Source organism: Rasamsonia emersonii, assembly GCF_000968595.1.
Source record: "Rasamsonia emersonii CBS 393.64 chromosome Unknown ctg1118621760687, whole genome shotgun sequence".
Taxonomy (NCBI): domain Eukaryota; kingdom Fungi; phylum Ascomycota; class Eurotiomycetes; order Eurotiales; family Trichocomaceae; genus Rasamsonia; species Rasamsonia emersonii.
The window spans coordinates 1-12539 of record NW_013562808.1 but is presented as its reverse complement, the minus strand read 5'-3'; the positions used below and the strand labels follow the sequence as shown (position 1 = coordinate 12539).

Below are 12539 nucleotides of genomic sequence, written 5' to 3'. Positions count from 1 at the left end.
CTTGTTGTTGTTGTTGTTGTTGTTGTTGTTGTTGTTGTTGTTGTTGTTGTTGTTGTTGTTGTTGTTGTTGTTGTTGTTGTTGTTGTTGTTGTTGTTGTTGTTGTTGTTGTTGTTGTTGTTGTTGCTGTTGTTGCTGTTGCTGTTACTCTTAGACCCAGCCTGTGTCTTTGGTTTCTCCGTCTTCGTCGGCTTTTCCACAACCCCCTCTGTCTGTTTGAAATCAAGATCCGCCCCGATATAGCTCGAGCAAGTGCTGAAGATGACGCGCACGTCGCGGTCCGGCGGCTGCGCCCTCAGCGCCGGGCTGAGGATACTCAGAAGGTGGAAATTGGCCAGGTAGTTGACCTGCCATTCCTCATCCAGGCCGTCCTCTGTCTTCCGTCTCGGGCTCCACGCCGGCGTCAGCGTGTTGGCGCACAGAATGACCATGTCCAGCCGCCGGGGCATCGAATTATCGACCCATTTGGTCGCAAACTTCCGCACCGAGTGGAGCGAGGTCAGATCGACCTGTTCCGCATATATAAGCTGGTTTTTTGTCGCTTTTCGCAGGTCCTGGATGTAGTCGACGAGAAAGGGGTCGGAGGGAGCGTGCTGTGTGAGGAGAATGATCTGGGCGCCGCGTAAGGCCAGTTCATATACGAGCGCAGCACCGACGCCTGATGTTCCGCCCTACATTTCAGTCTTGTTTAGCAATTGATCAGATATAGCTTTTTTTTTTCTGTATTTCCAAAGTTTGGACGAGGAACAGAATTAAAATCCAAAAGTTCCAGGCAGACGAACCGTAACCATGACCACTTTGGAGCGCATCAGTCGTTCCGACCGGTTGCGGGCACCGCCGAAGTAGAACTTCAGCAAGCCCACGACGGCCAGACATGCGACCGTCTTGAGGAACGGGTACGCATAGGGGATGGACGAGAGGCCCTCGGAGACGGCCTGCGCAATCAGAGGAATGGGCATTGTGTTGGTGCCTCATCCAGTAGAGAAGTGCTCTGTAGACTGACTGTCAGGTCATTAATTAGTTGAACTCCGGCCGCGTCACGGCTCTTCGCCGAGCCAGCTTGCTTAGCTTAGCCGCAGATCTCCCGCCGCCGCCACGCGAGCGGACATGCAGCAAGAACCAGCACTGCCTTCCATACCATCGTTCTCTCTACTCTTTTGCTTCTCTTCTCCTCGTCAAACTGACTTCCTCACACTCCTGTCCTGTCTCCAAGACAGTATCTATGTTTAACTTTCATTCAGACAGGACAGCAGAGACATGACATAGCTCATAGCTCGACCCCGCTTGCTTGATCTAACCATGTCCCATCACTACAACGGCGACGACGAGGACTACTTCCTCCCGCTCGAGGACCAGCGAGTCTTTGGCGCTGGCATTAAGAGGAAACGCGTCCCGTTCGTCCGTCCTTCTGACCATGGCACTCTCAGCACGACGGCCGACCAGGCTTCTTCTTCCGCCGTGCGTCAGACAAGCGAGCCCGCGACCAGCGTCGCAGATCGATATCTTTCCATCGTGCTGCCCAAGCGGAGACAACTGGAAAAGAATCAGAAACTAGATTCGCAGGAGGATAAGCTCCGCGACGAAACTGCCTCTGCTCCTCCGTCCTTGGGGGGAACGACGACGACGTCGCCCGCTCTGCTTCCGCCGGAGGGAGAAGAATCCCCTGACGATAAGAAGAAGAACACAATAACTCACGACGAAACCGTTGTCGTCTCGCAGCAGCAGAAAATCTGCGATGTGTGCAACCTCCCCCTGACAGAAACTACGACCTCTTCTAGAGTCACCACCGATGGCGACAAACCAAGAACGCCTCACGAAGCCTCCATCGCGCACCAAGTCTGTCTGACGCACTCGCATCCACCATCCCATCTAGACCGTGCCCGCCATGGCTTTCGCTACCTCGCCTCATACGGATGGGATCCAGACAGTCGGCTGGGTCTAGGCGCGCCAGGACGAGAGGGGATCCGGGAACCGATCAAGCCGAAAGTGAAGCACGACACGTTCGGACTGGGGATGCAGATCGATCCGGAGGCCGTCGCCGCCGTGCAGAAGAAGCAGCAGCAGCAGCAGGAGCAGCGGCAGAAGCTGAATGCGAAACAGGTGCGTCTCAGGGAGATGGAGGCCAAGAAGAAAAGTGACAAGCTGCGCGAGATGTTTTATCGCAGTGATGATGTCCAGCGGTATCTGGGGGGTGATGTATAGAAAGAAATAAACTAGAATAGTCTCGTGGTCGTATCATGCGATCGCATGGATGCACAGGGGGATTTTATTTTCTTTTCAACTTTTGGGCCAGGCTGCCCTTTCTCTCTCCCTCTCCCGCTCCTTTCTCAGAAAAAAAAGTTGCATACCTCTTTGCAAACACAACGGCGTTACTATTATCGGATTACATAGATTTGATTTGATTGGATTGGATTGGATTGGATCAGGCCTGACTGACTGACTGACTAGCTGGCTAGCTAGCTGGACTGGGCTGGGTGGGTTATATTTTCTTTTTTTTTGTCTGCGATATGTACGATTGATATGATTGATACGATACCCCTTCTTCTTGGCTTTTTCATTTTGGTCTACAGTCTATGGGAAGGAGTTTAAAAGTTTTTGACTTGTTTTTTGTTTTTTACTACTCCGGAGTATACTATTCTATTCTGTACTTTCCATGTCAACGTGTGTATGATAAGTATCTGGGTACATACTTTTTCAAGAAAAATAAATTCCATACAGACAAACGTACGTATGTACTATACATACATACATTACGTACCTAGATGGAAGCTTAGTTTCATGTTTTATTTATTTAGTTATTTATTTATTTATTTACTATGGAAAAGAAAAAAAAACAAAGGAAATGGTATCAGAGACGCCCCCCTGTACAAGAAGAAAAGAAGACGAAGAGAAAGAAATAAAATGAAAGTGAAGAGGAGATATCTGATTAGCAGCCCCAAAAGAGAAAAAAAAATAACCACAGCAACGACTGCTGCAGATCAATGGTATCATTCGGTTCAGTTCAGTGCAGCCCAGCCCAGTCCAGTCCAGTCAGCTCATCTGAAGAAGTGATGTTTCTTCTTTTCCTTTTCTTTCTTCTGCAGCTTGCCTCCTGGCGCTGGAGCGGCACCATTCGTCGACCCGTGCGCAGCCTGCTGGCGAGGGTCGTTCAGGGACATGGACGCCATGGCTGCCGTTGGAGGAGCAGGTCCAGCACCAGCACCGGCACTGGCAGCCTTTGCAGGAGTGGGTCCCGATTGCTGTTGCGGTGGCTTGGTCGTAGCTGGTGGCGGATCCTTCTCGAACAGATGGGCCGGCGCTGTTGGCCGTGGTCGTTCGGCCGGAATATCCAGTCTTCGCTTGTCGGCGCTGAGGTCGCCCACTTGGCGGAGGAACAGGCCCGGGGTCAGCATATGCGAGGTCGCCAGGAACACGTCCTTTGACGACGCCTGCGATACCTCGTAACATGCCCGCGATTCCGCGTACGTCGCTCCGCCTGCCATGAACACCAGGATGCGCTGGCGAGGCTGGTCGGCCGCCGACCGCGTTCGAGCCCAGGTGGGCTTCGCGCTTCTGAGGGAGGCTTGCGACAGTTGCTCTTGCATCGCGGCGTTGCTGTCTGTATCGACGGGTCGGGTGAAAGGAAAGACTGCCGAATCTAACGTCCCCTTGACCTGCTCTTCCAGCATCGTCTTCAGATTCGGCTCGAACCGCGACAGACTAACCTCTTCGTCCTGCGGGGGCGGCGGCGGTTTGCGTTGGAAGAGCGGCTGGGGCGCAGGTTTGTTGTCCTTCAACGGCTTCTCGACTCTCACTCCCAGCAAATCGAGGTTATAGATCACCTCCCCGTCCTGCGGTGGCAGTTTGGCGTGGGCCAGGAGTTTCCGGATATCACCTGCAAGCAACCCGTCCCGGTACATCAGGTAGAGAATAATCAGCCTTAAGCGGTCTGGCGGGATGATAGAATCATCGTCGAGGAGGCGAACAAGCTGAGACGCCAAGTTCTTAGGTTTTTGTAATCCTCATCGAGCCCGGTAGAGAGACACTATATCGATCGTCAGCCAAAATCTCACCGACATTGCAGAAGCTCACTACATACCTGCTCAACCGAACTAACTTCCAAAAGTTTCCGCTCTTGGAAGTATTTCATGCACTCCTGCGCCATGTTCAAGTGGAGTGTGTACGCATTTTTACCTTCTTGAAAGTCGGACAATCCAGCCAACATGTCTTTGATGGTGCTAACGGTGACTTTGGAGTTGCTGAGATCATACCACGTTAGGCTTATAACAAACAGTGTAACGAATAGAGTAGGGCTAGAAACTCACTCGTCCGCAAACTGAGGATTGGCGGCTCGAAACCTGGCAAAGTCGTCAGCCAGTTTCTCAAGGACATCCTTCATGTGAAGATGTCTGTATTCGACCCATATCCGGTCATTCTCGGTAATTTCCATGTCCTTGACCTCTTCGTTCGGGCCGCCTTCGTTGATCACAGTCTTATACGTAATCTTTGCACCATCTTTGATCGGTAGCAAATCGTGTGCCATGGCCTGGTACGTGAACTCATGGAGGAGAGGAGAGTAAAGGTCCATGGTCCGATCGACAATGAAGAGTACTCCCCGGGGCCTGGGAGACTGGGGCGGGAAATCTCGGTGATACTTGGCGTACTGGTCAAGTTCATCTTGCACAAAACGCGCCAGATGGGAGCACAGAACGCTTGCTTCATGTGTGGGAGTCCGTGGTTTATAATAGCGGATGACCGGGTATTCGCCCAAGGTGACACACAGAGACACGATCTGCACCTTGATCAGCAGGAATATGGCAACCTATACTCTGCAATCCATACGAACCTTCCGAGCCAGATCCTCTAGATGGCCCCGTATTAGATTGTTGCAAGCGGGGTGAAAGAGAACCGGAAAGCTCCAGGGATCCCGAAAGGTAACTAGACGAGCCTCTCGAGGGTAAAAGTCGATGTTCAAGACACGGACACTCGCGATATGGTCGCGAACCATCTGCGACCGGTCCAGCCTGCCGCGCTGTTGAGGATCGGGAACTGTAGATAACCATGAGAATCTTGCACCTGAAAATTCCATGGAAACGGGGTTGCCCAACATGTTGTCCATAACAAGAAGCCTTTCCTATACCGCTGTCGCTCCAGATCTGCCATGAGACAGTCCACAATATGCGGCTGAGGTGACAGGAAGTAAAGCGCATCCATATCCGGGTTGGCAGGCCGCCGGTGCTCGATCTGCTCGATGTCTGTTGCCATTCTCAGCTGCGTTTCTCCGCCTCCAGCAGGCGGCCAGGCTTACTGGTGACATTGTGGTTCAAGACATCGTCCTCCTTCACCACGTTATCGAGCAGAGTCCGACTGGTTTCGTCCACCACCAATACTTTCCACTGGAGGAGACACAGTCAGTTTTTGGGCTTCGTGACACGGTGCTGGCACATGGAAGGAGAGCGTACGTCGTTTCCTACTGTCTGACGGATCGCATCCAGAATGACTGGCACACCCAGCGTTAGTCGCCGCGCGTATTTCAGGCGAGGGGAGACAGCTACCTACTGTCGCGCTGTATGTTGATCAAGGAGGAGCCCATTTTGGCTGGCAGGTTGAGGCCCGCAGCATGGGCCACGGAAGACTAATCTCCAGAGAAATCAATTTCACCACTGGGCCAGAGGCGGGGGAAAGAGTAGAGCATGCGTCAGCGAGGTACTCAGGCAGGCAGCAATTTCAAGTCATACCGCGACACCGTGGCGGACGGCGATCTGATACCGGAGTCGACGAGTTCCCCACCATAAGCGTAACAATTGACCGCCGCCCGCAATAAATCATCCATTAGCTCCAGCTAGCCCGCCGACTGCCCGAAGTGCCGCCGTCAGCGTGCGCTGCAGGCCCGCACGGCAGCTGGATCAACTGGATTTCCCGCTCCGAACCCTTTTCCGCCAGAACTTTTGGTCTTTCGTCAGTATTTGGCAGCAGCAGCGTCTATTATTTTGCACTATCTCTAACCGCAAAAAATTCGTTGCTCTGTAGGGAATACGGAGCCTAGTTGGACTGTTTTTCATAGAGTCGCCCTTTTTTTTTTGGCTTTTTTTTTCTTGCGCGTTGCCAGCGCTCTCGTTCTCACCTCCGACTACTACTCGCTTGTATTCCAAGCGTCGAACTTGGGAATGCAGATATGGACAAGCAAAGCCAGCCATTGCCTCCTCTGCTCATTTCGTCCCCTGTTTAGGCAGGCGACTCGGGGCTTCAACACGACTTCGGCCCTAGCCCGGTCCAAATCGAAGCGAAAAGCCCCAAAACTGACTGCCAAGGTATGATGGGCTTCCATGTAGTCCTCGTCTTGTAAACATGCTGATTGGCAATGTTTCTTCCCACAGGGCTCACAGGCGGTATCACCAAATCTCATAAGACGGGGACTCGCGAAACAAGACTTCTCCGCTATCATATCCTCCGCTCTGCAAGAATTTAAACAGCGATTCGATGAATCGGATCCGAAGCTGGAAAATTGGGACCAATTCGAGCGTCGAATTGTCCAGGCATCCAAGCTTGATGATCGCGGCAAGGCTCCAAGATGGGGTTCTCTGCGGCAGCTCAAGTCGTCCCTTCAAGAGGCCTATCTTCGAGGCGGTATGATAGGGCTGAGGAAGGAGTTGCAGTATCTTTTCCAGGCCGACGAAATCACGGCAAAGTTTTCCACGCCTCATATCCAGGACCAGCAGAAGGTGGCCGATCTTCGCTACCCGGCAGAATGGTACCCGCAAGCTCGCTCGATGCAACGGACCATCCATCTGCATGTCGGGCCCACAAACTCAGGAAAGACCTACCACGCTCTGAAGCGACTGGAACAGTCCAAGAGGGGATTCTATGCTGGGCCTCTGCGGTTACTGGCTCAGGAAGTCTATACTCGCTTCAATTCGCAGGGGATACCCTGTGGTCTTGTCACCGGCGACGAAGTTCGGTTTCCCGATAACGAATCGCCGCGCATTATCAGTAACACGGTCGAGATGGTGAGTTTAGCCAAGGAATACGAAGTTGGAGTCATCGACGAGATTCAAATGATCTCCGACCCAAGACGAGGCTGGGCTTGGACTCGCGCTCTCCTGGGCGCCCGAGCCTCGGAGCTGCACCTTTGCGGTGAGACACGGGCAGTCCCTTTGATCCGCGAGCTGGTTGCTCTCACCGGCGATACGTTAGAGATCCATCGCTATGACCGACTCAATCCGTTGAAGGTCATGTCGAGAAGCTTGAGGGGCGACCTCCGGAATCTGCAAAAGGGCGATTGTCTGGTCTCCTTCTCGAGACTTGGCATCCACGCATTGAAGAATGAGATCGAGAAGGCGACGGGAAGGCGAGCAGCGATCGTGTATGGCAGCCTGCCGGCCGAGATTCGGACCCAGCAAGCCAATCTCTTCAACGATCCGAATAATGACTATGATTTTCTCGTCGCCAGTGATGCCATCGGCATGGGCCTCAACCTGTAAGTCCTTGAATCACCAGTCAGTCCTCTGCCATCACTAACCACCAGTGCAGGAAATGCAAACGAATTATTTTTGAAACCCTGGTCAAGAGACTTCCGACTGGTCTTCAGAGGCTGTCTGTTCCCGAGATCAAACAGATTGCAGGGCGTGCCGGTCGGTATCGTGCCGCCAACGAGACTGGATCGGATCGAGGATCAGATCCATCCAACAACGTTGGGCTGGTGACATCTCTTGAAGAAGTCGATCTGCCCTATATCCAACAGGCAATGAATTTTGAGCCTCCCCCGCTCAAGGCTGCGGGAATCTATCCACCGGATCCCGTCATCCAACACTTTTCGAATTATTTCCCGTCGAATGTTCCTTTCCAGTACATTGTCAAGCGTCTTATGGCAATTTCACAAGTCCATCCCCTTTTCTTCATGTGCGACCCGACGTCACAACTTGAGGCGGCAGAAATCATCGACTCCGTACCCGGCCTGAGTATCGAGGACCAGCTCGTGTTCATGGCTGCGCCCATTTATGCAAAGGATCCCAGAACAAAACAGGTCTGTCGCGCCTTCGCCAAGTGTGTCGCCGAACAGAGTGGTGGTCGATTATTAGATATTCCAGAGCTGAACCTGGAAATCCTGGAGCAGCCTGTGTCGGGCAAAAAGGAATACCTGCACGACCTGGAGTGCTTGCACAAATCGATTATCTTATATTCTTGGTTGAGCTACCGACTGGGTGGCATTTTTACAGACCGGACCCTTGCAGGCCACGTCAAGGAACTCGTGGAAGAAAGAATGGTGCGAGCTCTGACGGAGTTCTCTGCGAATAGAAAACTCAGGAAGGATGCTTCACTTCGACGGCAGATTGCCCTGCAAAGGCAGATGCATGAACAGAAACGACTCCTGGCAGAAGCAGGCATAGAGAATCCCCAGCAGGAGGATGGCATGCATGACCCTCTTGATCTCCACATTGATGGCACTTCTCTGGAGACAAATGAGACTTCTCTGGAGGCAACCACGACCACGACCACGACTACAACCGCAACCACAGCCACAAACGAGGCGCAAGCCAGCTAACCCAATGGTCGTGCGACCTGTGGTCTCTGCATCTCTGTTCATTACCCTCTCCCATACCTCCTTATCACTGTATATTATTTTTTTCTGTACAGGCCCATCTCCTCTTCTACGGTGATTTTCGGTTTCCTTACATTTGGGGATGGGAAAATAGACTGGGGGCGTCTGGTGTGACATTAGGGACTTGCCCACGATGATCGGATAAATGTATTATGTACAATACCCTGTTCATTTGTTGTTAGAGACGCCTCTATATATAAGTGAATGCTCTTATAATGACACTATTTATTTCCATCTACCCGTTCGCTTCATTTTTCCAGCGTAGAGTGAAGAACGTGTCTTCGTTGAATGGAATAACACTGCCCCTGCGCGTATCTTATCGGAGTGGCGTTGGAGCTGATTGCCTGCGCCGGAAGCCCGCCACAACAATTTTTCCGCCACTGCAGCTTCACCACTCCGCGTGAGCAAATGCGCCAAACCAGCAGGCCTTGAAAGAGGCGTTTCGCTCTTTGTCGACCCGGACACCACTTCGGTGGTTTTTGTTTTCCTTCATATTCCTATCATCCAGCAGCCATGGATGATCTCCAGTCTCTGGAGCTCTTCTCGCTCGTGTCGCGAGTGACGAGTGAGCTCCAGAACCACCTGGGTATCAACGATAAGACGCTGGCGGAGTTCGTGATCGATCAGCATCTACAATGCGGCTCATTCACGGAGTTCAAGAACAATCTCGAGGCTATGGGAGCCGATTTCCCGCCCAGTCTGATCGAGAGCATCGACCGGCTCGTCCTGACGATGCACCCCAAGTATAAAGCCAAGCGGAGTGACGAGAACAACGCGGCGACCAACCAGAAGGATGACATGGATGCTCTGGATGAGATCGAAAAGAAGGCGCGTATTTTCAAGGGGCTGGCGGTCCCGGATAAGGTTCCGACCTGGGATGATGAGGACTCTGCCCCCCGAAAAGATACTACCGAAGAAGATGCGAAGGCGGGTGCCATGGACGATACATTCGCGATGCTGGAAGGTCTCGCTGGGAAAGCTCGAGAGGAGAAGAATGGCCACGCCGCTGAAAGGAGCAGCAGGAAACGAAGCAGGAGTCCGGACTACGGCGACTACGATTCCGCTGTTCATCGTCGGCGCAGAGACAGGTATCGGTCCCGGTCCCGATCCCGGTCCCGATCGCGCAGCATCGAGCGGCATGGGAGGCGCAGAAGTGACATCGATGACCTGGACAGATATGGTGGAGGAAAGCCTAACGGCAGAAATGGTGGATATCGTAACGGTCACGAGCGCCGATCCCGACGGGACACGGAAGACGATGATGGCTTCTTCCGACGGCCTCCGACCCCGGAGTTGGACGACCAGCCTGTTCTCTACAAGGTTTATGACGGTCGTGTCACGGGTGTCAAAGACTTCGGTGCCTTCGTTAATCTTCTGGGAGTGAAAGGAAAAGTGGATGGCCTAGTCCACGTTTCTGCCATGCAAGAAGGAGCGCGGGTGAATCATCCCTCAGACCTAGTTTCGCGGGGACAGCCTGTGAAAGTCAAGGTGATCAGTATACAGGGTTCCAGAATTGGACTTTCCATGAAAGAGGTTGACCAGGTCACCGGACGTGATCTGGTGCCCCAGCGACGCTTAGCCTCTGGAGCGAATATGGAACGTCTTGATGGAGCTACCGCCCGAGAGCGCTATGGGAATCTCAGTTCTGAGGTCCCTGTCATCGAAGATGATATGGATAGCAAGCAAATGAGGAACAGAAAGCGACTGACGTCTCCGGAGAGGTGGGAAATCAAGCAACTGATCGCCTCCGGCGCGGTGTCGGCTGCCGATTACCCTGACATTGACGAGGAATACCATGCCACCCTCAACGGAGAAGGCGATTTTGAGGAGGAAGAAGATATAGATATTGAGGTCCGAGAGGAGGAACCCCCGTTCCTTGCTGGTCAGACGAAACAGTCTCTGGAGCTGTCTCCTATCAGGGTTGTCAAGGCCCCTGATGGATCACTCAATCGGGCTGCTATGGCGGGCACAAACCTTGCGAAGGAGCGACGAGAGCTCAGACAACAAGAAGCGCAAGACCGAGCTGCGGCAGAAGCAGCCGAAATTGACCTCAGTGCACAGTGGGAGGACCCTATGGCCGACCCAGAGCAGAGGAAATTTGCGCAAGATCTCCGGAATGCACGGCTCAGCAAGTCCGATTCTGCAATACCCGAATGGAAGAGGGTTACTCAGAGCAAGGACGTTTCTTATGGAAAGCGGACCAATATGAGCATCAAGCAACAGCGTGAGAGTCTGCCGGTGTTCAAGTTCCGCAAACAATTGCTCGATGCAATTCGAGACAATCAACTGTTGATTGTGGTTGGAGATACGGGCTCCGGGAAGACGACACAAGTCACGCAGTACCTGGCTGAAGCTGGTTATGCAAATAATGGCATAATAGGCTGCACGCAACCTCGTCGAGTGGCCGCTATGTCAGTTGCCAAGCGAGTGGCTGAGGAAGTGGGCTGCCGACTTGGGGCAGAGGTTGGATATACCATTCGTTTCGAGGACTGCACTAGTCCTGAGACAAAGATCAAGTACATGACGGACGGTATGCTGCAGAGAGAAATTCTGCTTGACCCAGATTTGAAACGGTACTCGGTGATTATGCTCGACGAGGCCCACGAGCGGACCATCGCCACAGACGTCCTGTTCGGACTATTGAAGAAGACCATCAAACGGAGGCCCGATCTGAAGTTGATCGTGACCTCTGCTACCCTGGATGCGGAGAAGTTCTCGGAGTATTTCAATGGCTGCCCCATTTTCTCAATTCCAGGCCGTACATACCCTGTCGAGATCATGTACTCCAAGGAACCCGAAACGGATTACCTCGACGCCGCACTGGTTACGGTCATGCAGATCCACCTTACTGAACCCCCTGGTGATATCTTACTCTTCTTGACGGGTCAAGAAGAGATCGACACCAGCTGCGAGATCTTATATGAACGAATGAAGGCGTTGGGCCCCAGCGTCCCTGAGCTCGTTATTCTCCCCGTGTACTCTGCTCTGCCCAGCGAAATGCAGAGTCGAATCTTCGAGCCAGCGCCACCCGGAGGTCGGAAAGTCGTCATTGCCACGAACATTGCAGAAACCTCTATTACCATCGATAACATTTACTACGTCATTGACCCTGGATTTGTGAAGCAGAATGCGTATGACCCGAAGCTCGGTATGGACTCTCTTGTCGTAACACCGATCTCGCAAGCCCAGGCCAAACAGCGGGCAGGTCGTGCCGGGAGAACAGGTCCAGGAAAATGCTTCCGATTGTATACGGAGGCTGCCTACCAAAATGAAATGCTACCGACATCGATACCCGAGATTCAGCGCCAGAATCTGTCGCACACCATTCTTATGTTGAAAGCGATGGGCATCAATGACCTTCTCCATTTCGACTTCATGGATCCGCCTCCGACAAACACCATGCTTACGGCCCTGGAGGAACTATACGCACTGTCCGCTCTGGACGATGAAGGTCTTTTGACTCGCCTCGGACGGAAAATGGCCGACTTCCCCATGGAGCCGGCTCTCGCCAAGGTCCTCATCGCCTCGGTGGAGATGGGCTGCTCTGATGAGATGCTCAGCATTGTGGCCATGCTGTCGGTCCAGTCGGTCTTCTATCGACCAAAGGACAAGCAGCAACAGGCGGATCAGAAGAAAGCAAAGTTCCACGACCCACACGGTGATCATCTCACCTTGCTCAATGTCTATAATGCGTGGAAACAGTCAGGCTACAGCAACGCCTGGTGCTACGAGAATTTCATCCAGGCGCGGCAGATGCGTCGTGCCCAGGATGTTCGGCAGCAGCTTGTCAGCATCATGGAACGATACCACCACCAGATCGTCTCCTGTGGGCGAAACACCGTCAAGGTCCGTAAGGCGCTGTGCACTGGGTTCTTCCGGAATGCAGCTCGCAAAGATCCGCAGGAAGGATACAAGACCCTCACCGAAGGCACGCCTGTCTATCTGCACCCCAGCTCGGCTCTG

General features: G+C 52.9%; 5 protein-coding genes across 5 annotated transcripts; 3 read left to right on the top strand and 2 right to left on the bottom strand.

The window, feature by feature from the left end:
- T310_8248 (Oxidoreductase, short chain dehydrogenase/reductase family) lies at nt 1-957 on the bottom strand (the record flags this gene model as incomplete). The annotated part of the gene is made up of 3 exons (XM_013468973.1): nt 1-139; nt 271-669; nt 781-957. Coding segments are annotated over 3 exons (715 nt in total), but the record flags the coding sequence as incomplete, so codon positions are not given.
- Nucleotides 958-1297: 340 nt separating this feature from the next.
- T310_8247 (G-patch domain protein) lies at nt 1298-2200 on the top strand (the record flags this gene model as incomplete). The annotated part of the gene is made up of 1 exon (XM_013468972.1): nt 1298-2200. The coding sequence occupies one exon, from the start codon at nt 1298-1300 to the stop codon at nt 2198-2200; it is 903 nt and encodes a 300-aa protein (XP_013324426.1).
- Nucleotides 2201-3033: 833 nt separating this feature from the next.
- On the bottom strand, nt 3034-5087 carry T310_8246 (uncharacterized protein; the record flags this gene model as incomplete). Its single annotated transcript, XM_013468971.1, has 4 exons — nt 3034-3966; nt 4077-4236; nt 4303-4769; nt 4824-5087. 4 exons carry the CDS (start codon nt 5085-5087, stop codon nt 3034-3036), a joined length of 1824 nt encoding a protein of 607 aa, XP_013324425.1.
- Nucleotides 5088-6144: 1057 nt separating this feature from the next.
- Nucleotides 6145-8519, top strand: T310_8245 (Mitochondrial ATP-dependent RNA helicase Suv3; the record flags this gene model as incomplete). Its single annotated transcript, XM_013468970.1, has 3 exons — nt 6145-6288; nt 6451-7454; nt 7508-8519. 3 exons carry the CDS (start codon nt 6145-6147, stop codon nt 8517-8519), a joined length of 2160 nt encoding a protein of 719 aa, XP_013324424.1.
- A 570-nt stretch (nt 8520-9089) lies between these two features.
- T310_8244 (RNA helicase-like splicing factor (HRH1)) lies at nt 9090-12539 on the top strand (the record flags this gene model as incomplete). The annotated part of the gene is made up of 2 exons (XM_013468969.1): nt 9090-11106; nt 11140-12539. Coding segments are annotated over 2 exons (3417 nt in total), but the record flags the coding sequence as incomplete, so codon positions are not given.